Source organism: Podospora pseudopauciseta (assembly GCF_035222475.1).
Source record: "Podospora pseudopauciseta strain CBS 411.78 chromosome 2 map unlocalized CBS411.78m_2, whole genome shotgun sequence".
Lineage (NCBI taxonomy): Eukaryota > Fungi > Ascomycota > Sordariomycetes > Sordariales > Podosporaceae > Podospora > Podospora pseudopauciseta.
The window spans coordinates 4,267,183-4,287,858 of NW_026946663.1; the positions used below are offsets into that span (position 1 = coordinate 4,267,183).

Here is a 20,676-nt window from a genome sequence, read left to right on the forward strand (position 1 = left end):
TCTGTCATCTCTATCCGCGCGCGCCCGATGACCCGGCCGCACGCCCGCGGACCAAGGCTTCTCCCAACCAACCAGTTGGGCAGGACGTTTAACGCCGCGAAAAGTCGGGTGGAAGGAGTGCCCCTGACTGCCAGTTATGAAGAGGAAACAACACGAAAATGGAAATCGCGTCCCCTTGCATATCGGGCGCGAGATTTACACACATAGCAACAAAAACAAGACAGCAGTGAAATTTTGACGCCTTCTTTTTGCCTGCCACCAACCTAGGTACTGAACAGACGGGACCGAGAAGTCACTGCAAGTATCAACACCGAACTGCTCCAAGTACCGGTCAAGCCTAGAATTGTGACCACCATCCAATGTAATGTGACCGGCAGTTCATCATGTCATGTCCTCAATGATGTGAATGATCCACGATGCAAAAAATGTGACAACCACACAGGAAGCCTTACAACCAACCCAACCCGGTAACTCCCCCTCCCGAACCAAAAAAAACCAAGGCCTAGATCAAATAGACATCGACATCATCTCGTCGATCATGTTCCCAACTGCTCCTCTCCTCCTTCAACAAGGGTTACAACGTCGCACTCAAAAGCAAGCCACTCATTGCCGGCTCCCCCCGCGATCCCTTCCGTCTTCTGTGCCACACACCTACCCACCCACCCGCGATATATGAGAAATCCAGACCCTTTCTTCAATCTTGTTCAACTGATGGACAAAGCCGAGAAGGTAGACGAAATGGAATTTTTGATCGCCGACCACTGCAGTTGCAAATTTTTGCATTTTTCCCCCTCATCGACAAGGCGGGCGGCTTGCAGCATGCGTTACCACCCACCCATCACCACCACCACATTTCCATTTTCCATTCTTCCCTTCCCACTCCCCTTGTCCCCCTCTTCTCCTCTCTACTCAGATCCTTGAGGAAGTAGATAGGCAGAGTAGGATTCAGATCAAGATAAGGCAACCAAATCGTGCCCATCTTTTCACCACGGAGTTTACCGCCTCTTCCTCGAAGTAGTGTAGGTAGGCACCTGTATCCCATCCTGTCTAGCCTTCCCAACCGCACGCCGAGAGAAGCGATCAAAAAGCAAAACGTGACAAAAAGCGGCGTTTTTTAAACGCCCTACCTTCCACGTCAAAAACAGGGGTCGCCAGTACGAAGGATCTCATCGGATTGGTCTGTTGCTTCACCCACCCCTCAAAAGTACCATCACCAAAATCTAGACCTTCTTTCCTACATCTGCCCGCGCATTGGGACGATTCCTGTCTCGTCTTAGCGGAGAGGCGGTGATGGCATGATTTATAAGTCCCAAAGTGCCGGGTCGGCCGCTAATGGTTTCTTGTCGGGAAACATGGGGAGATGGTGGTTAAGGTGAGCAGCCAAAGTTGGCAAGGGATGGGAGAAACAAACAAACGGTGAGAGAGACATTTCTCCATATGTACCCCTATTTTTCACGATGAGACGGAAACATCTCCGGATACCTACCCAACGAGATGTTGAGAACAGACAGGTCTGTGAGTACACGATGTACAATGCCCTATCCCAATTCCAAACACATGGCTTTTCACTCCTGCCTTGCATAGCATAGAATCGGCAGTGGACATCAGTAGTCTCAAAACTTTGTTCATCTCTTCTAGCCTTATTACCTCCAAAGCCCAAAACCGATGATGCACGTTCTGGAGAAAGTGATGAGGCTCGACCACCACCATCGCCATCCCTACTAGCAAACCACGGTGCCACGTTGTCCGTTGTCCCCCCACCATCAAAGCGTTCCCTAGATAGCCTTGTGGGGTTTGGTTGGGGTTGTTCGGAAGATATCAAATCACGGCAAAGTTTTCAAAATTCTCTCTGCACCCCATGTTGCGAAAATGCTAGCTCGCGCAACCGATAAAACCCACCCCATTTTCTTCCATTCGTGGCCCGTCCCACTTCCCATTCGGGAAACTCGGCCGGGTTTGTTGCAAGCTGATGAGCATGCGGCTAGCAAATGGTTGGGTTAGTTTTGCGTGAGCGGTTGGTGGGAGAGTAACCTCACCAGAGGTAACTGCCGGGGGATCGACAAGTACCTCTCCTAAGTAAGGTAACTGGGACGCCATCGAATCGCAAATTCCAATCTGTCGGGTGGTGCAGAGAACAAAGGTTGATTAGAAAAGAGAAGAAAAAACAAAATGCCATGCCGTGATGCTGCTGCTGCGGCGACGGCGGGGTCTAATCCAAAGGTCCAGATTCCCGGAATTTGTTGCTTGTCACCACCTTGTTGCCCTTCAACAAAGCTGCAGGCGAGAGATCTCTGGACGCCTCTTTCTGCCCCCCTCCCTTTCTCGCCTGAAATGTCTCGAGTTTTGTTTTCTGCCGGTAAGGCAAGGACCCTGAAAAAACGCCACAGACAAACAGAGAGAGATAATCAGATGATTAATAGCATCTCGGAGGTCTTGCCCGTCTGGAAATTCAAGTCATGTCCAGCATCATATAGTGTTACAAAACTGACATGAATATCAATAATCCATAATATGCAACAACAACTGTAAGACACCGTCGTCCCGGTGCAGTTGAGTTGCAAGCAGCAACCCGGAACATTCCCACTTTCAGCCCTCCCCCCCCGGTGTTGTTGTGCAAGTCAAAGAAAGAGAGAGAAATGGTTCATGTCAGTACCCGCGTCAAATTGATTCTGTTTCCCGTAATCCTGGTTCCCTTGGGAGGAACAGCAACCGTCTCGTCAAATCGTAAAAATCATACCAACTCATCATATTCCCCCCCCAAGTCATTCCTGCTTTTATTTTTGGCCTCTCCCAATGGTGTGTGTGCGTCGCGCGGCACTGAAAGGAAGATCCCGAACCACTCTCCCGGGACACACAACGCAAAACAAAAACAAAAAAAAGCCTCTCCCTTCTTTTTCCCCCTGCCCTCATCTTGTCTGTTCTGTTGTCACCTGCCTAATCGGGACAAATCAGGGACCCAAGGACCATGGTGATGGCGCCTCAAGCGCGCGCGCGCCGCCGGGGTAGGGAAAAGCCAGATCTTTGGTTCCGATCCCCCCACCCAAAACACCACCCCCAAGATTGTGTTTTGTTGTGAGGTGAAGCATGACGAAACCCCCCCGCTCCCATGGGAGGAGCGAAATGAAATGCTACCTCATCTTCAACAACGACAACAACAAGGCACGAATGATGGGGGTTATTTTTGCGCGCGCACATACTGCGCGTGGTATCCAGGGTCCTGTCATCAGTGCTGTGTGTGGGAATCGATCAAAACCGCATGTCCGCGATCCCAATATAGGCATCTTTGTTGTTGTAACCATGGATATAGGTTCGTCAGTCAATCGTGTGATATCCCCCCCTCCCCCCCGTCCCTCTCCGTACCTAAACACCCAAACACCAGGATAATCCTATCTTCTGCTCATATTAATTGGCCTGGGTCCCGAGAACAAGTCAAATCCCAATTAACTGATGAGCCCCCAGTGTGTATCTCAATCGCGGCTCTCCACAGAGATAACATCGTGGCATCTTGACACTGTTTTCAGGCCCCCTGCCATCATCCAGTTATCCCTTCTCTTGGGCCCGCTTGTTTTTACCGAAGTTTTAGTGTTTTTGTTTTTGGCACACTCACGTTCATGCGTTTTCCATCTTGTTGTTCCAAAACCAAAATGCACGGAACTTTGAAAAGCGCGGCCCCCTGGTTCATCATGTTATCTGGCCCGAGCCCAAAAGACACAGAAGCGTTTGCAAGCTCGTCATCGAAAAACTAATAATAACGTACCGAGAAATGTGTGTGCTGTGTGTGTGCAGAATGTGCAAGACATGATGTGGCAAGAAATACGAAGCGAAAACTTCCTAGACACTCTTCCTCATGGCTGGCAAAACAGGCCAAGCAAGGAGGGATGAATCGTCATGATCCGCGCGGGGGAAACCAAGAGGAGGTGTGGTGTTGAGAGCCCGCGGTCTGGAACACCTTCCACAAAACTTCGCTTGATAATATCACCCAGTGAGTGCCCACCTTCAGCACCACCCTTTCCCTTCGCTCGCTTGTTGAGGGAAATATCAAAGCCACCCATCCATCCATCTGCCAAGGGTGGGCGAGCGAGGAAAGTGGTCCCGTGTTGCAACCAAGGCGGCGCTGCTTGTGCCGCCGCTGCGAGAACTGGGCGAGTAGTGAGGTCCTGCCCGCAAGCACTGTACAGTACATTATATCAACCGCATGTTATGATCCGCAGGACAGCGATGCCCACGCCCATGTCGATGTCGATGGGGGTATGGGTGGTGCCGTCCAATACCACCTCCTGATGGAAAATGTGTGCGACACTGCGAGTGAGATATCTATGGGAAGCGACTCGTCAATCAATCACGGACGGGAGGGGGGAGAGTCTAATCGCATTTCTCCAAACTCGTATCTTCCATTCACCTTGTTCGCTGGCTGCCAGATAGCAAGTGTGGTGCGCGCCCCTGTTCAAGAACGCCGCCGGGCCCGAGCCTCAACCCTTTTCCCCCGCTATCATCGGCTGGTTCTTGAACTTCCTCTGAGGGGACGATGGGCCCAGAACCCTAGTGGGCCATGATGGTAAGTGATGGCTGCTGTTGATAGGCTGCATCGAGATAAGCATACCGGAAACTTGGCGTTCCGGGGCAAGGTCCAGCGAATATGACCCCCCGTCCCTGTCTAGCTCGACTAGTTCACCACATTTCCCTTTTTGAACGAGGCGCTAGATCGACAAGCGGGATGGCGCCTTCAGGCGTCTCTTGGGACCCATCACGGACCTCATCTCATCCAAAGACACCCAGCAGCATGTCGTCGTCGCAGGAAAAACCAGTCATCATCGTGGACACAACATCTGCTAGGAACTCCATGGTCTGTAAAATGCTGTGTTCCCGTGAAACCAAATCTCGCTCGCCCATAATAGTGTGAAATCGTATAGTGTCTTGACCTTGGAATTAATTGACGGACCCTTGCATCTTGTCGCCAAATTTAGGACCACAGTTACATCGGACAGCGGACCTTCACTGCCCCAACCTTGTCCACCACCGTCACCGTGCGGGCCGCTGTTTAAACTCCGACCAAGGTGTGAGCATCACCATCACCACCCACCTTCTTTCCTGCGGTGCGGGGGTATTGGGGTAGCGGCCGTCAGGTGGCACGACATGTTTGAACACTTGGCCGCTTGACATGCCCGGTTTCTCGTTACCTCGCAGCGTTCCAGCGATGCGGGCATGCGTCAAAGGCTCTGCATCGGAAAAAGGCCTTTCTTGAAGTGCTTTCAGTCGAGTGTCATGCAAACTGCACCACCCCGAGCCTCGCAGTCTCGGTTGAATGCGGCAATCAATGTCTATTGTCTTTGATGGCCATTTCCAACCCTCGATTGGCTCCCACCACCCTCGGTGTGCCCGCCGTGTGGTCGTAGTAGGTGAGTCGAAATATTGATTTTGACGGCGGGTTCTGGAAATTGATATTGGTGACGGGAGGTCCTCTTGGCGGGGTTCAACGTGCAGCAAGACGGCGCCTGCGACAGTCTGTCTTTGCGCCTGTGAGAACGCCGCTACCCTACGCCATCCCATAGCCATATGCCGGACTGTTGACCGATGTGGCGCTTTGCTTGCCACAGGATGAAGCCACTGTGACTGTCCTCTGAACTTTGCTGGACAGCGTTTGACCAGCGAATGGGAAACCATCGGGGAAAGACATGATATGTTTTCCTGTTCTCTCCTGGACGCCGATGGTCGGTGGTTGGTCACACATGTCACCAGTTCTGACCGTGGAATATGAAGTCGGGGTGATATTACCCAACTTATCAGGCCTCATGCGAACGGAACTTGCCGGCTAGGAAGGTCACGGTCCTCTCTTTCGAACACTGTGTTGCAGCATGGCGGATCTTGGTAAATGAGGGTTCAACCTCAGATGTATCTTGAGACGTGGCTCGCGTCCTACAGACGACAAGTGTCGCAGGAGATTTGACTCTGATTTATCATATCGTTAGTGGAGAGAGACATAGGAACTTTGCTAAACTATGTCTGAGTAGTTGCTGTCTGGACACTGAAGTTGTCTTGTCGAAAGTGTTCATGCAGTCCAAGCGGTTGAGGAAGCACAAACTTACTAGTCTGTATTTGGACTAGCCCGATAATGAGCTCGTTTACATTTTCTACTTTTGTTTTATGCTGGTCGGTCACTGCCGCGATCTCACAGGGGTCGTCTGGAAAGTTTGGAGATCTGCAGCTAAGTGGACAGGGGCCAGCACAAAAGATCTCTCTTTGGGACTTCGTTGTTGTGTATCAAGGAGCTTTCAAGCGGGGTTGTTGAGACGTGACCGTAATAACTCGAAGACTACCGGAACGAAGCCCGAGCTTGACTCTTGACCGAGGACTGGACAAGATGGACGGTGCCTGCAAGATGTCTGTCATGACGTGAGGTAGTCTGCTCGCTTCGTGTGCACTGACGAATGGGCACTGACAAATGAGCGCTGATCGGTGGTTGCTTGGAATGGCCGGTCTATCTTTCTGGACACCGGCGGTGGGTTGCCGGAGCCTGGTGGGATGAAGCGGCCGGAGTCGGTCCGTTGTCAGCCGGGTCGGCGAGGGTTTTGTCCTTGTTCTCGGATCCGGTCCGGGATGGACAACCATCTCAACGCCACCATGCATTCCACTGCAGGTGCAATTCTGCTTTCGAATTTTGGGGAGCGAATTGCTCTTTTCGTTCAGTCTTGGTCCATACCCAGTTGGTCGAGATGGCGTAAATGATTGGGGGCTGTCCTCTGCTGTCACCATCTTGGAGGGGCACGAGGGGGTGACGGTTTGTGGTTGATGTGTGTGTCCCAGTCAAGTGGGGTGGCCGGCAGAGGGCCAGGCTCTGGGCGCTGTCTGGGCGATCTCCGCATGGCTTGATTTGACTGGAGATGCACACCGCTCGGGGAGGCCGCCTTGGCAGGACCCAGAGAGGAAAACGCGGCGTGCACGGGCCAAATGAATTTCTCCGCTTGCTTCATGTCCGAAGGTCGGCATCGCGAACACGTTGTCGTCGCCGGCGTTATGATGGGATGGATTACGACTGCTGGAGAGATGGAGAATATCAACAGTCTGCCTTGCCAGTGATCTTTCTTGCAGCGGGAAGCTCCCGAAACCGTCCCCAGAGCCTTGCAGAGGTCAACATGAAACTGCCCAGCAGGCCTGTCGCACTGGTTGCCCAAAATGGCTTCGAGATGTCATTAGATCAGTGTTCGAACGAGAGTGGATGAAAGGGTGAGAGGATGCTGCCGCGGGTAGGGTTGCGTTGCGTTGCGATGATGCGCTGGGAAATCAACACAAAACTCTTAAGCCAGGGTTCCTGACGACATTGAGAACATGGATGCAGCTGTGGAGATTGACGTGCGAAGTACCTCAGGGCTTGGTCGAAGTACCTGTGGAACCAGGGCAGTGTATTACATAAGCTAAGGTGTGAGTTGGCGGGTTCTCTTCTGAAAACCGCGCACAGCAAATCGACTGGTGGTCCACTCGCAGCATCACTGGGCTCAGCCCTATCACTGTTCCCAGATCGAGAAAGATGTTGCAAGATTTCAGCCACGCATCGGTTTCTATGTAAGGTATGTTGGCACCGACCTTTCGAACATGTCGATATCAGTCTTCACCTGCGCGTTGGAAGCTCTACATTTCCAACTCGGATCAACAAGGTGAGCATCTCAAGCCTATCACCACGTTTCCGAGCAGGATGGATGTTCCCCCGTCAGTTTGGCGCTAGACAGGCATCATTGCCGACTGCCGGGGGGATGAGCACATTAAAATCTGATGAACGACTGCTCTGACCGCTCCCTGACATGGACTATTATCACTATTATTCGTACCCACCTGTTGGAAACTTGAGTCGAGGGATGTTCAAAGGTAACAAATCTCTCATTATCAACAAAAGTCGTTGGTGAGAATCCTGCGGCGTGGGACTCTTGTCTCTTCGGGTGAATTCATCCGAATCTTACTGTCGTATGGCTACGTGCCCCGCCTGCTGTGCCAACAAGAGGCATCATGCACCCCCATGTTGCACTTTAGATGGATTTGATTGTAGAATCAAGAAATCTTTATTCAGCGATACTTCGAGGGTACTCGCGGCTCTGCTACAATGCGTTTGGCTGCTCTTGAGCTGGTCGCTTGTTGGCCGACATCAAACTGCTCCAGGCCTGATGTGTCGAGACCCAAGGGACGAGAAACGAGAAAAAAAAAACAAGCCATTCCCCTATTTCCTACAGATCGTGGACATTCGTTGGGTCCAATCAGATTGCAGGATTACATTGGCATTAACATGCACCACTGCATGGCATGGACCCTGTGTGCCGCATTCAGTGACGGGACTTATTTGGCACCACCGCAACCACCAACCAAGCATCAAGTCATGGACTGCCAGAGTTCTTGAATCATCGTCGAGATGTCTGACCTCTCCGCCAGGAACCAACGTCAGCCTCTGCGTGTCCAAAGCCGTAGTGCGGCAGGGACTCGGGCTCACTGCCGGCGGGGGTGGCGGAGCGAAGCATGGTTCGCTAACAGCCGTTTGACTGAAATAGACCAACAAATCTGGGCACGGCATGGCACTGGATGATGGCATGAAGTGAGTGGTAATGCTTCTGCCAGTGTTTCGGATGGAAGAGAAGATTGGAAAGATACGAACTGAATAGGGCCTGAGACAGGCATGTGGTAGAGCCTCGACTGTGCCATCGCGAGGCCTCGAATACATGAGAGCATGTCGGCTTCGCATCGCTCATTGGCCGAGTCCATCCACACAAAACGTTGGAGCGTAGACGCACTCCGAAGGGCTGCTTGCTTCGACCCAAGCCTGTGACTGAACCCCACGATTGGGACCTGTTGGTGGCTCTCACGCGAGGTGGCGCCAAAGCTTGGCAGGAAGTCGTACACTTGCAGCCAGGTTATCTGATCTCACCACGCTTCGATAGGAGCTGCACCTGTACTCGTATCCGTGATAGCTATGGTGGATGAACGGATTTTCTTTCAGACACCGAACCAGCAAAACACAGTAGACTATGCCCGAGAGCACCACCGACTAGAGCCAGGCAATCCGAGCCTGCGGGTGCTTGCATACACGTAGGCAGACAACTTTGACAAATGGAGTCCGCTACTTACTGCCTTGCCTCTGTCGGTGGGAGGAAATGGAATTTATGAGCTAGTACTGTCGCAGTCGGTAATGTTAGCAGGAGATGTTGCCTCGAACAAACCCACCCTGTCGGTATCTATCTAGAAAAATAGACAGAACGACACACCGGGCGCGATGAGATCCTTCCTACATGGATCGCTTGGAATGAAATTCAATCGTATGTAGAATATCTGTACGTCGACCGGTGTCACAGCATTGTCTCTGCTTTGACTGGTCCCGACTCCAAGGGTAGCACCGCCCCCCGAAGCCGTGTCTTTTTTTGGATTTTACCTTTTTGAAGCTCCCCCACAGTTCCGGGAGAGACACAGGTCCCGCCCCGCCCGTTAGCCGTAAAGAAGCCAATAAGCCACGGAATGGTGGATCATGCCGACTCAGCCACGCCAAGACCTCTTTGGGCATCATTGGAACTTTGAGGTTTCTCCAACAATTTGATCTCTTTGCAGGACTGGCACTTCAATGTCGACGTATGCAATAGTACCAGCAACCGGGAATCATCCGGCAGCATTCAAGTGGATATGAAGGTTGATGGGAATGTGACAGGAATATAGCTAATGAGCATGTGTTTACTACGTAGCACATGCCATCTCCAATTAAGCAGGGCGAAACATCAGGGTCCTATGCACTTCTCACATTGACAACCGACTCTCTTGCCCTGCGTCGGCTCCTCGATCCACAACAGCTTCCGGTACATTCTTTATCAGAGACACTGTGCCGCTTTCCGCTGGCCCCGAATGGTCCTGATGTCTGAGGCCCTTCGTTCGTCCCGACTTGCATCATAGAGTGCCGTGTTACTTGGCTTTGCACCGATTGTGATGGTCCACCAGAAGGAGATGCAGTGGGTCGCCCCGGATCACCGGTTGTGCAACTCGATCCAGAGATACATACAGATTATCAATTTCGCGCCCCCGCATCGTGCATCGCTTCATCAACGGCCACTGCTGTCGCTGTTGACGTTGGAAAAGCGAATGTGATCTTGGCACCGATATGTCATCTTCGATACCACATTACACTTTTACGCTAAAAAGCTTGGCTTAAACAAACATGGCGGGTGATGCTGATCAAACAGTGTCAATTGGTCGCCCCCAGTCCACAGTACCAAACTACCAAATTTTGCTCTGTTCTGTTCCCGAGTCTGTATTTCTAGTGTTCATCGCCGGGCATTCTCCGATCAAACGAAACACAGAAAAATGCATTAGAGAAGGACAGCAACACGTGTTCGGCAAGACAGACAGGCACGGACAAATTATCCACTGGATGGGATACGGAGATGGAAAATGATGGGTTCCGCAGCCGGCAACATGGCTGCTCGTACTGCTGCCATTTTGACCAAGCCGTCGCACCCGCATTATCCGAACTCTCATTTGTTTTTGGTGGACCATCTGATTTCTTGCGGGTTGAGCCCAAGACCGTGACATCTCCGCGCCGGCGCCGGATCTATGTACGAGCCCGCAGGTTTTTCCCTGATACTTACGTCGTTCACCTTGACCACCCTCGGCCGAACGAACACGAGCCTCGGATGGGTTCGACCTCTCATTTTTCTCGCCCTGACGGGACATGCAACATGCTTGCATCATACAACACAACTTCGGGCTTCACCCACGGGAACTGTTCATGGTAGCTATATGTCATAAGGTAGCATCTTTCCAAAGTTCCGGCTTCGGTTTGACAGGCGGCCAACAGGTGGAAGAAAAGGACAAGAAAAAAGGATGACATGGCACGAAACAACAACAACAACAATACGAGGGCACCAGAACACATGCCGATTCCCTGCAGGACAAGATCTTTCTAGTAATAACTAGTAGAACTGTTTGCTGTTGGCTTCAGCGGTCCCCAGTTGGAAAAGGCCCAAGTTAAGTCATGAGATGCCAAGAGCCACTGTGCACACCCACGCAGGACATCACATACGTCAAGCCACGATTTGCTGCACAAAAAGTTGTACACTCTCCTCCCCTCCTGTTTGGCAGGACAGCTCTGCCTAATGCGGGTGCAGATAAGGCTGTGCACTTATTTCGAGCGTGCACAGCACATTGCACATCACACACGTCTGAGCTTCCCATTGGTTGCTTAGGGCGGTCAAGCCACTATGTACATGTTCGAAGGGCAGCTTAATCATCGGATGGCTGGAGGGGTAAGAATGCGCAGCAGCTACCCGCACCGCAGCACAGCACAGCACAAAGAGGGATGGAGTAAAAATATCTTTTTTCGTCTTCTCTTGGTGGATGGATTCGAAGCAGTTGACGTCTTTTCTACATGCTGCGATACACCGGGGCCTGTGGCACGACCAGAGCCTCCACAATATCACGGCACTTGTGGTGATAACCTCTCGTGGGTCAGATCGCGAATCGCGATCGCAGCCAAAGGTTCACTTCGGAGCCACTAGAATTCTGCAATACCGGTGATGGCGTTTTTCGCTCTTTGCCGGTTGCCCCGTGGCCGGCGGTCGGTCATCTCTTGGCCGGCTTTGCAGTGGAGAAATTGATCAGAGGTGATGCTTGCAAAGAAGGGTCTCGCCCCGTCGACGTCGACTGCGAGAGGGGGTGGTGGGTGAGGAGTCTGTTTCTGGTGAGGGGAGTGAGGGGAAAAGCATGCTTTAGTCTCCCAAAACGGCGTATGGGCCGTGAGACAAGTCTTTGAAGGGCTTGCCCGTTGTACAACAGCCACAGGGACAGCAACAGATGATCATCAACCTCATGATGAGGGAAACAGGCGGTTGGCGTCAGTTGCTGCGGTCATCCCGGCCGCCTACTATCGTTACCTGTCCCTCATCAGGGGAAAAGAAGCAAATCCTCAGTGATAAGAGGGAAGACATCGAAACATCATCCTGTCTCGCTTCCGACACTGATGCCCCTTACGCCGACAGCAGAATCTATGATAGCAACAAAGGAGAAGGGCACAAATAGCAGATAGCCAGCGAATGGCAATGTCCGGGCTGGTTCAGAGTCCAGAACGTGGGGGACAGAGTACCCGATCAGGACGAGGAGCAGAAACAGTTTCAGTGATGAAGAGCTGGAAGGAGATGGCCGACCATGGTCGCGGCTGGTCCATTCTTCGGGAACCAGAGGCGTGGACGGGATTTCATCTCTCTTCTGTCTGTCTTGCATTCTTCCTGATTCTCCTCTGTCTTGTTGATCCGAGGACTTCTGACTGATTTCCATCTGGGGGAGAAACAGAAAGGGAAGAGTAAACTGCAACTGCAAGCACGCACCAAGCCTCGAGGTCTCCGCCGACACTCGCTAACCCCTGTCTTTGTCGGTGGCCAACCAGAGGCTCGGAACTGACCAGGACTGGAGGGAACCCATCCCCCGCCCTCCCTTGTATCTTGTACCTTTTGTACTCCCTCATGTACCCAGCCTCATGTCACCATCCCAATCCCAATGTACCTCCGTCCCAGAAGTGAAGTCGCTGGGCCCCTGCCCCATGCCCCTGCCCCATGCCCCTGCCTCATGCCCCCCTGCCCCTGTCAACCCTCCCCTTGTTCCCCTGCAAATTCGTGAACTGACCACAGCCTCTCTGACTGGGCACTGGGGCCCTACTGGGAGATCGATGCCTCCACCACCTCTGGGCCTGCAAGATGTAAATGGGGGGGTATTTAGAATCCTCATCCCCCCGCCCAAATCTTTCCACTGGCGCACCTCATCCCGTGTCAAACACCAAATCCATATCCCCGGATCCAAACAAGTCCACCGCCTCGGGCCGTCTCCGACAAGGACTTACACACTCGTTCCACTGCGGCTTTGGTGTATAATAACAATAGCTTGGAAAGAACAGCAGAACAGCAGAGTTTTTGGAAAGAGAGAAGATCAACACAACCCGATCAGCAACAACACGGCACAGTCCCACACCTGAGCAGGCACAACTGAGGTCCGTCTCTTAAAGCCCACGCGCTGCCACGAGGCAGCTGGACTGATGCCATTTGTCTCTCTCTAGCCCAGCATCTTCTTCCTTCACAGGCATCAAATGGCGGCAACTGGCCACCACGAGGCCGACGACTACAACATGAGCTACCCAGAACCCCCTCACTTCTCATCTGCGTCCATGGACCTGGGACTTTCCCCAGAACCCTACAGCGCCTACTCCAGGTCATCACACGAGTTTTCGACGACAATTGGCTATGAGCACGGAGCCATCTACACCGCCGACACACCATACCTCTACAGCCATAACGGTAACCACGAGAGGTCATCACCTGGCATGTACCCAGACGACAGCGATCTGAGAGGACCAGCTTCGGATCTGAGCATCGCCAGCGCCTCATCCTCCAACGCGGGCTCCCCAAATTCGAGTCACGGCCAAATGGCGCCGATCCCTGAGTGGGCCACGGGCCCCCACGGACTTGGGGTTACCCCGGGCATCGTCGACGCAAGCGACTTTCACCTCCCCGGCAGCGAATATTCATACGCGCCCGGTGTCTATGGTGATGAGTACAGCACAGCTTTCGAGTATCCCAGCGGGAAAACACCAGGCTTTGTTGGTGAGTTATCACAGATCCCTAGGTCATCTTCTTGTCTTTCTTCTCGCCGGGACTGGAGTCCGCGACACCAGACCCATGCTTCGTGTGCCTCCATCTCTTCGGATTCCTGCGATTCTGGATCTACCATTGTCGCTCCCAAGGCCTTGGGTGCGGCTTCTTCCTGTCTCGCGGTCGATACGCGTCTGGCCCAGTCTGTGGTGACTACATCGTCAACCTTCAATGTCACACCTTCCTTTTCAGCTGCTTCTGCTTCTTCTTGTCCTTCCTCGGCGGCCTCCGGGCTCGTCTTTGCGTCTCCTGCTTCTTCTACATCTTCATTCTCTTCTCCTCAACTTCCGGCATGGAGTAGTCCCCCTCTGGGGGACAGCCCTGCGGCTCGTCCCAAGACGCCCACCAATCGTCTCCTTTCATCTCCTTTTTTCGCCCAATCCAGCGGGCATTTCGTTCCTCCTCTTCAGAATTCCTGTTGGTTTCCTCTGTCGCAAACGCAGCTCTTGACCCTTGGCGGCCTTGCTAACCCGAAGCGTTTGCCCGTTGCAGATCCTATCTTGATTCACCCAGACGCGAGACCAATGACCATGTCTGGCTTTGAGCAGCAGCCATATTCGGCCCAGCCCAACTCCGCATATCCTGCCTCTCCTGCTCTGTCTGCCTCCCCACAACTACGAAACGGCAGCACTTCGCCCTTCATGCACAACAACTACCAGTACTCGCCATACCCGCCACCAGTGGAGGCGCAAAGGAGACCAAGCCTTGTTTCTTTCCACTCCAACTACTCGGGCGAGCAGCAATACAGCGGCGATGAGTTCAAGGAGAAGCAGAGGTGCCCACATCCCGAGTGCGGTAAGGTGTTCAAAGACCTCAAGGCGCACATGCTCACTCACCAAGAGGAGCGCCCCGAGAAGTGCCCCATCACAACATGCGAGTATCACGTGAAGGGGTTTGCGAGAAAGTGAGTTGTCTTTTGACTTGGAATCAGTTGCGGGATACTAACAAGTGGTCTCTTCAGATACGACAAGAATAGACATACCCTTACACATTACAAGGGCACCATGGTCTGCGGTTTCTGCCCGGGGTCTGGCTCCGCCGCCGAGAAGTCGTTCAACCGTGCCGATGTGTTCAAGCGCCACTTGACTGCTGTGCACGGTGTCGAGCAAACACCGCCCAACAGCCGGAAGAAGGCTGCCGCTGGAAACAACGGGACCAAGAAGTTGACTGGCTACGCCCCTGATGCGACTGGCAAGTGCTCCACTTGCTCGTCAACCTTCAGCAACGCCCAGGACTTCTACGAGCATCTTGACGACTGTGTGCTCCGCATTGTCCAGCAAGAGGACCCAGCAGAGGCCATCAACGCCCAGCGGCTGGCCGAGGTGGAAAACGATCGCGACGTACACAACACCCTGGAGAAGAACAACCTCCCAACAACCACTATGACACTTCAAGATGGCGAGGATGAGGATGAGAACATGGATGACGGCGATGATGATGAGCTCAGGGCTCGCGGCCTCAAGGGCTCGCCCACCAAGAGGAAGGGTGGAAACCCACAAAACGGCGTGCAAAAGTCCCGCGGGCTTACACACTCGCGCGGTGGTGTCACGCTCCCCACCAAGACCCGGGGTCGCAAGAATAGGCGCGACTATCCTTCCTCATGGGGCTTCGACAAGGGTCAGATGACAATGAAGAAGCGCGTCATGGCGGTATTCGACGGCCCCCGCCGCCTGGCCAAGGACGACATGATGCTCTCGACCGAGCAAGAAGTCCGCATCAAGCTCTCCGACGGCAAGTCCTACGTCACCGACCTCGACATGCAAACGCTCAAGCGTGCCGACGGCTTCCTCAACGCAACTGAGGAGGAGAAGGGTCCCTGGGTCTCAGACGACCCGACCGAGGAGCAGCTCAAGCAGATGCTTACCTACACCGCCCCGGAACCAACAACCACCGCTGCTGCCCCCGCCGCTCAGTAAATACCATGACTGCTTCACTCACTCTTCTTTCACTTGATGTTTATACTGCAACAACTACCAAACTAATCATCACCATCACACATCGTCACATTTACTTTTTGGGCTTGTTGGTTATAGAGGGGGTATATTACCTCTGGGGGATCTACAAAGAGTTTGTAAAAATACACGCGGCGTTTTTTCTAGGGGGGCTGGTTTTATATCCCATAGGATTGATTGGATTTGGCTGGAAACAATATGGCATTCATGGGGCCTTTTTTTTTTTTTTTTTTCTTTTCTACTCTGTGACATTATTTTTTCTTTTTCTTTGTTTTTATGCTGTCGCCCTGGAAATTTGGGAGAATAAGGAAAGGGAGGGCCTTAATGACTGCAATGAAATACCAAATGGGGGTTTTTTTTTTTTGGGGGTGGGGAGAAGGGGAAGGAATGGGGCTATAAGGAACTTAAAAAAATTATTCTTATTATTACTACGAGACCTAAGTAAGGGTGGGAAGAAGAGGAAGGGGGAGCAAACACTACCTACCCAGGGACTTGGGGGAATTTTCTTAGCTCTTGTTTAGTATTACTACTACAACAACAACGATACCCATATTGTTCTCAACACTTCTTCTTGCGATTTGCTATTTGATGTTTGTGTGTAGAGGACCAAAGTTGGTTGCTTAAATAGTAGTTATTGGTGTGGTTTATTATTTACTAATGGGCTCGCCGTCGCTCTTGTTAAGCTGTGGGATATGGAAGAGTGGTTTGTCTGAGTTTTTTTTTATTTTTTTGCCATTTAATAATGGCAATAATGATGAGATATTGATTGTGATTCATGACATTGGTGACACAATCTCCCAACGGTATTGGCATATGATCTACAAAAAAAGATTTAGGTTTCTGTGTCACTCACCCACCTAGTTTTGTGCGTGTGCCTTTACCTTTCTCATCCTTTCTGGGTGTGATTCATTATCTATCCATTATTGTTTTGTGTGGGTTTTTGTAGCAGGTTTGGGGGAAGGGAGCCGATTCGCTATGTTGAAAATGGGACCACCACAACCTCTCCACCCGCCCAGTCCTGACGCAGAGCACCACTGCCGCGTTTCTTTTTGCGGCTGGAGATGTCCCTGGCACAGCAGGTTTGTTGAAAAGACGGCGTTTTGAAAGCATGACTGGGGTAGAACAGGGAGGATGTCGGTTTATGGGACTGGTAACTCCCCTTGAGCTCACTTTTATTTGGTATTTGGGATGTCAAGGAGAGGTTGGAAGGGACGTATGTGAAGGGACTGGTGAGGAACTGAGCGGTTTGGCCTGTTTTGCAGATGGTCAACTTTCGGTTTGTGAGGGCGGAAAAAAGGGTGGTGGTTGAGAATGGGGGGTTGGTGGGGTGGTGTTGATTTTTGAGTTGGTTGAATACCCATGGTGCTGGCGAGGAGGCGAAATCATTTGGGGGTGATGGGTTAGCATGGTGTTGGACCTGTGAGTTGGATTGGGACTGGCATGAAACACTTCACACCAGAATTTCACAAAGAAGTAGCAAAAAAGCAAAGACGTAGAGAAAAGCAGATCATGCTAAATCACACTGCTTGTTTTATTGATATAAAGTGTGAAGCTCTACTTTGAAACTGTTGCTATATAGGGTGATTTGTGCACTAAAACACTTATCAAATTTCATCGTGTCACCGATAAGCTCTATGCGATTGCACGCGGGTTTCGACGGCTTACGGCTCGCACCGACACTGGGGATGGCTGTCCATCCAGAACAACAAGAAAAATACCTCGAATGCAATAGAAACCGTGTTCTGTAGCCGTTTTTTTTGTGGGCTTCCAACGGACGTTCCGGCTGGTTGTGAGTGTCCGAGCAATCTACCCCTCCATTGACTGGCGACAACAGCGAACCCACGTCCAAAAACTCGCGATAAACAGATAAGCTAAGGTAATTAGTTGGCCTGAGTGGGCTTCTGGGAGCTTCCTTTGGTGGGGTGATCAACACCAAGAGCTGATATCATCACTGATTGTGAGCTTCACTTGCAGAGTCTCATAACTCCATCTTACTCACCTCATTTCCCAAGAAATACTCACCATTCTCACCCCTCCTCTCACCTCTCAATCTCACCTCCCAACATCCAAAGTAATAGAAAAAAATGGCCCTCACCTCCCGCCTCGCCCTCACCGGCCCCGACACCACCGACCCAGAAGACTACCTCTCCTCCTCCCTGGGCATCATCTTCCCCGACGACGTAACCAACCAACACGGCGACGCTGACCACGGCCTCCTCTACACCTCCCCCCACCTCCCGCAACCCCTGCAATTCTCGCTCGCCAACGTCACCGAGGAAAAAGAGCGCCACCTCTTTTCCCATTACCTCTGGAATTCATCCCTCATGCTCGCTGAACTCATCGAAGCCGGCACTCTGGGGCTGGACATCCCCTGGTCAGGCCTCGGTGGCGAGATCAAAGATTTTGATGCCACGGGCCTGGAAACGGTGGAATTAGGGGCGGGGACGGCACTGCCAAGTATAATGGGGGGGTTGATGGGGAGCAAGAGGGTGGTGGTGACTGATTATCCTGCTCCAGAGGTGATCAAGACACTCAAGGAGAATGTGCTGAGGGGAGTGGAAAAAAAGAATGGGGTTGATGGGAGGTATCGGCTTGAAGAGGTGGTCATTGAGGGACATGGGTGGGGGGAATTGGAGACGCCATTGGCGGAGGGAAATAAACACCAGTTTGATAGGGTGTTTGTGGCGGATTGTCTTTGGATGCCGTGGCAGCATGTGAATTTGAGGAGGTCGGTTGGGTGGTTTTTGAGGGAGGATGAGGATGCTAGGGCGTGGGTTGTGGCGGGTTTCCATACGGGAAGGGAAAAGATGAGAGGGTTTTTTGACAAGGAGAAATTGGCTGAGGTAGGGTTGGAGGTGGAGAGGTTGTGGGAGAGGGATTGTGATGGGGGTGAGAGGGAGTGGGTTTGGGATCGGGGGGTGGAGGATATTAGTGTTAGGAAGAGGTGGTTGGCGGTTGGGGTGTTGAGGAGGATACGGAAGAGCGAGTGAAGGGGTCGTCGGGGTCGTCGAGTTCGAGGCGATCGGTAGGTGAGGTGGGATGCCGGCCATAACTTCATATCCAGCTGGTCGAGTTTTTGATTCCCCCCATTCCTGTTATTCCTGGCTCTTTTATGCGGTCCTTCCTGGGTCTTCCATCTTTGTCGTGCGCCATCTGACTCCCATAGCCTCTTCTCATGATTCTCGCTCTTTCTCTTGTCGTCCATCCTACTTTTCTCATGTCATCCCATCTTCCAGCCCAAGTCGTCCCGAATCCAGTAAGGCGTATCTCAAATTTCCATATCGGGCGAACCCAGTTGTCCAGCTCGTCCAAAATCCAAACACCACCAATCTCCGATGTTGACATAAATTTCCCAACCCCAAGCATGACCAAATCTCAGGGAACAAAGGGAACGGGGACCCGCGTTCTTATAGACAGCCCTCCCCTCTCCCCCCAAAATCAGCGCGGAATTCATCCGCTCTTCAAGTTTTCAGCTCCCCAAGCCAAGACCACTGACGAAGCAGTGGCGCGAGTGAGATCCTGGGGGTAAAAGTTCAGCTCGGCCAAACAAACCCAGCGTGATTGGGCCAACTGTCGTATTCGTGGCGCCCGCCAGCCAGTTGAACTTCCTGACGACGGCGGGCCAACTGTCACTTCCTGCTGACGGGGCTGTTTGCAAAAGTATTGAGTGTAAGCTGAAAGATGCCGAAGGCCGAGTATATATGTTGGCAGTGAAAAGATGGGAGCGGAATTCAAGCCGGGAAAGCACACAAGTTGCAGATAGTTTGTAATGGTATGCAAAGGTGAAATGAAAGGCAAGAGGTCTCGAGTCAAAGACCCAGAGGCCGAGGCTGGGTCCTGCTTTAATCCCCATTCTTGGCTTGGACAAACGGCTCCACTATATAACGGACAAGATACCCAAGTTGGGTGAGAACGAGCAACGCGAGGGAAGGCTATTACATAAAATACCGGTTATGATTTGTTCCTCGAATGCCAGTCATCTCAACTTCTCGCGGAATTCATGAAGATTTGTGCTTTTGTGGAATGAATTCCGCATCACGAACCAGCTGAATGTGAATGCATGGTTCTTCACTTCTAGGTACCAAACTGGGCTCTTGGCGACCCTGCTTGGCGACCCTGATCGTCTTGACGAATCTGGACGATCTTGAAGCTAAGAAAATAGGGTTACTTTGGAAATGCTTCATTTTCGTAGATTGGATAAGAGGGAGGGTCTTGTTGGATTGAGGCTACAAATCAGCAGGCTCAACTCTCCATCCAAGACCCACGGGGACGTCGCTGTCCAGCATCCTCATCCTGGACGCCACACAGATGTCCATGACGACGCTGCGGACAGTGTTTTACCTCATCGACCGTGGCACCGCCGTTGAGAGCTCCTCTGAGATGGCCTTTTAACTGAGGATTGACCCGTGAACTCATCAGCTTTGATTGGGGCCAGCGAGACACAGCATCAACCTCAAATCTTGTGATATCAACACGGCAATCATGACATAGGAAGTCTCGACGGCGCCGAGGACATTGGTGTTGCTGAGAATGTAACCATATACCAGGCGAGCGACGAGGCCGAGGTCTTCGGTTCCCGATCGGTCCATTTGACCCATGACTCTCTTGGTTATTTTACCGCAGATGCCCTCGAAGAATTCTTGTCCGCGTTCTAGAATCTGGGATACTGGGGTGTCGTGAATATCAGATGGTCTTCCTTCGGCGAGGGTCCTTGCGGCTCATCGAGAAGGTCATCTGGTGTTACTTTCTTGACCTCTAGAAGGGCGTTGATGGTCTGGTGAATCATTAGCGTTGCCACAGATCTAATTTACCTTAGACTTGGAGGATACCTTTGGGATACCTGTGACGGCGGCAGTTTTGATCAAGGCCTCACGCATTCATCGTGAGATGTCTCGTTTCTCATCGAAGCTTGGCAGAGTGTCTTCGCCACTTGGCCATTTTTGACTCAACGCATGCAAGGACACTTTCTGGATTTCATCCGGCCGATTGATTTGTGAAAGTGTTGTAACCGCAATGAAGAAGTACCAGGTATTAGCTGGAAGATTTGGGCGACTTCGAATTGCTGCGAGCAA

The 20,676-nt window shown here is 52.0% G+C and overlaps 2 protein-coding genes across 2 annotated transcripts; both read left to right on the plus strand.

Moving 5' to 3' along the window:
• The first annotated feature begins 10,058 nt into the window (after positions 1-10,058).
• Positions 10,059-16,314, plus strand: QC763_211930 (uncharacterized protein). The gene is made up of 6 exons (XM_062910236.1): positions 10,059-12,221; positions 12,304-12,552; positions 12,579-12,994; positions 13,061-13,604; positions 14,145-14,556; positions 14,614-16,314. The coding sequence occupies exons 4-6, from the start codon at positions 13,091-13,093 to the stop codon at positions 15,566-15,568; spliced, it is 1,881 nt and encodes a 626-aa protein (XP_062769132.1). The 5' UTR covers positions 10,059-12,221; positions 12,304-12,552; positions 12,579-12,994; positions 13,061-13,090; the 3' UTR covers positions 15,569-16,314.
• Positions 16,315-17,322: 1,008 nt separating this feature from the next.
• On the plus strand, positions 17,323-19,088 carry QC763_211940 (uncharacterized protein). Its single transcript, XM_062910237.1, has 2 exons — positions 17,323-18,188; positions 18,417-19,088. The coding sequence occupies exons 1-2, from the start codon at positions 17,689-17,691 to the stop codon at positions 18,592-18,594; spliced, it is 678 nt and encodes a 225-aa protein (XP_062769133.1). The 5' UTR covers positions 17,323-17,688; the 3' UTR covers positions 18,595-19,088.
• The last annotated feature ends 1,588 nt before the right edge of the window (positions 19,089-20,676 follow it).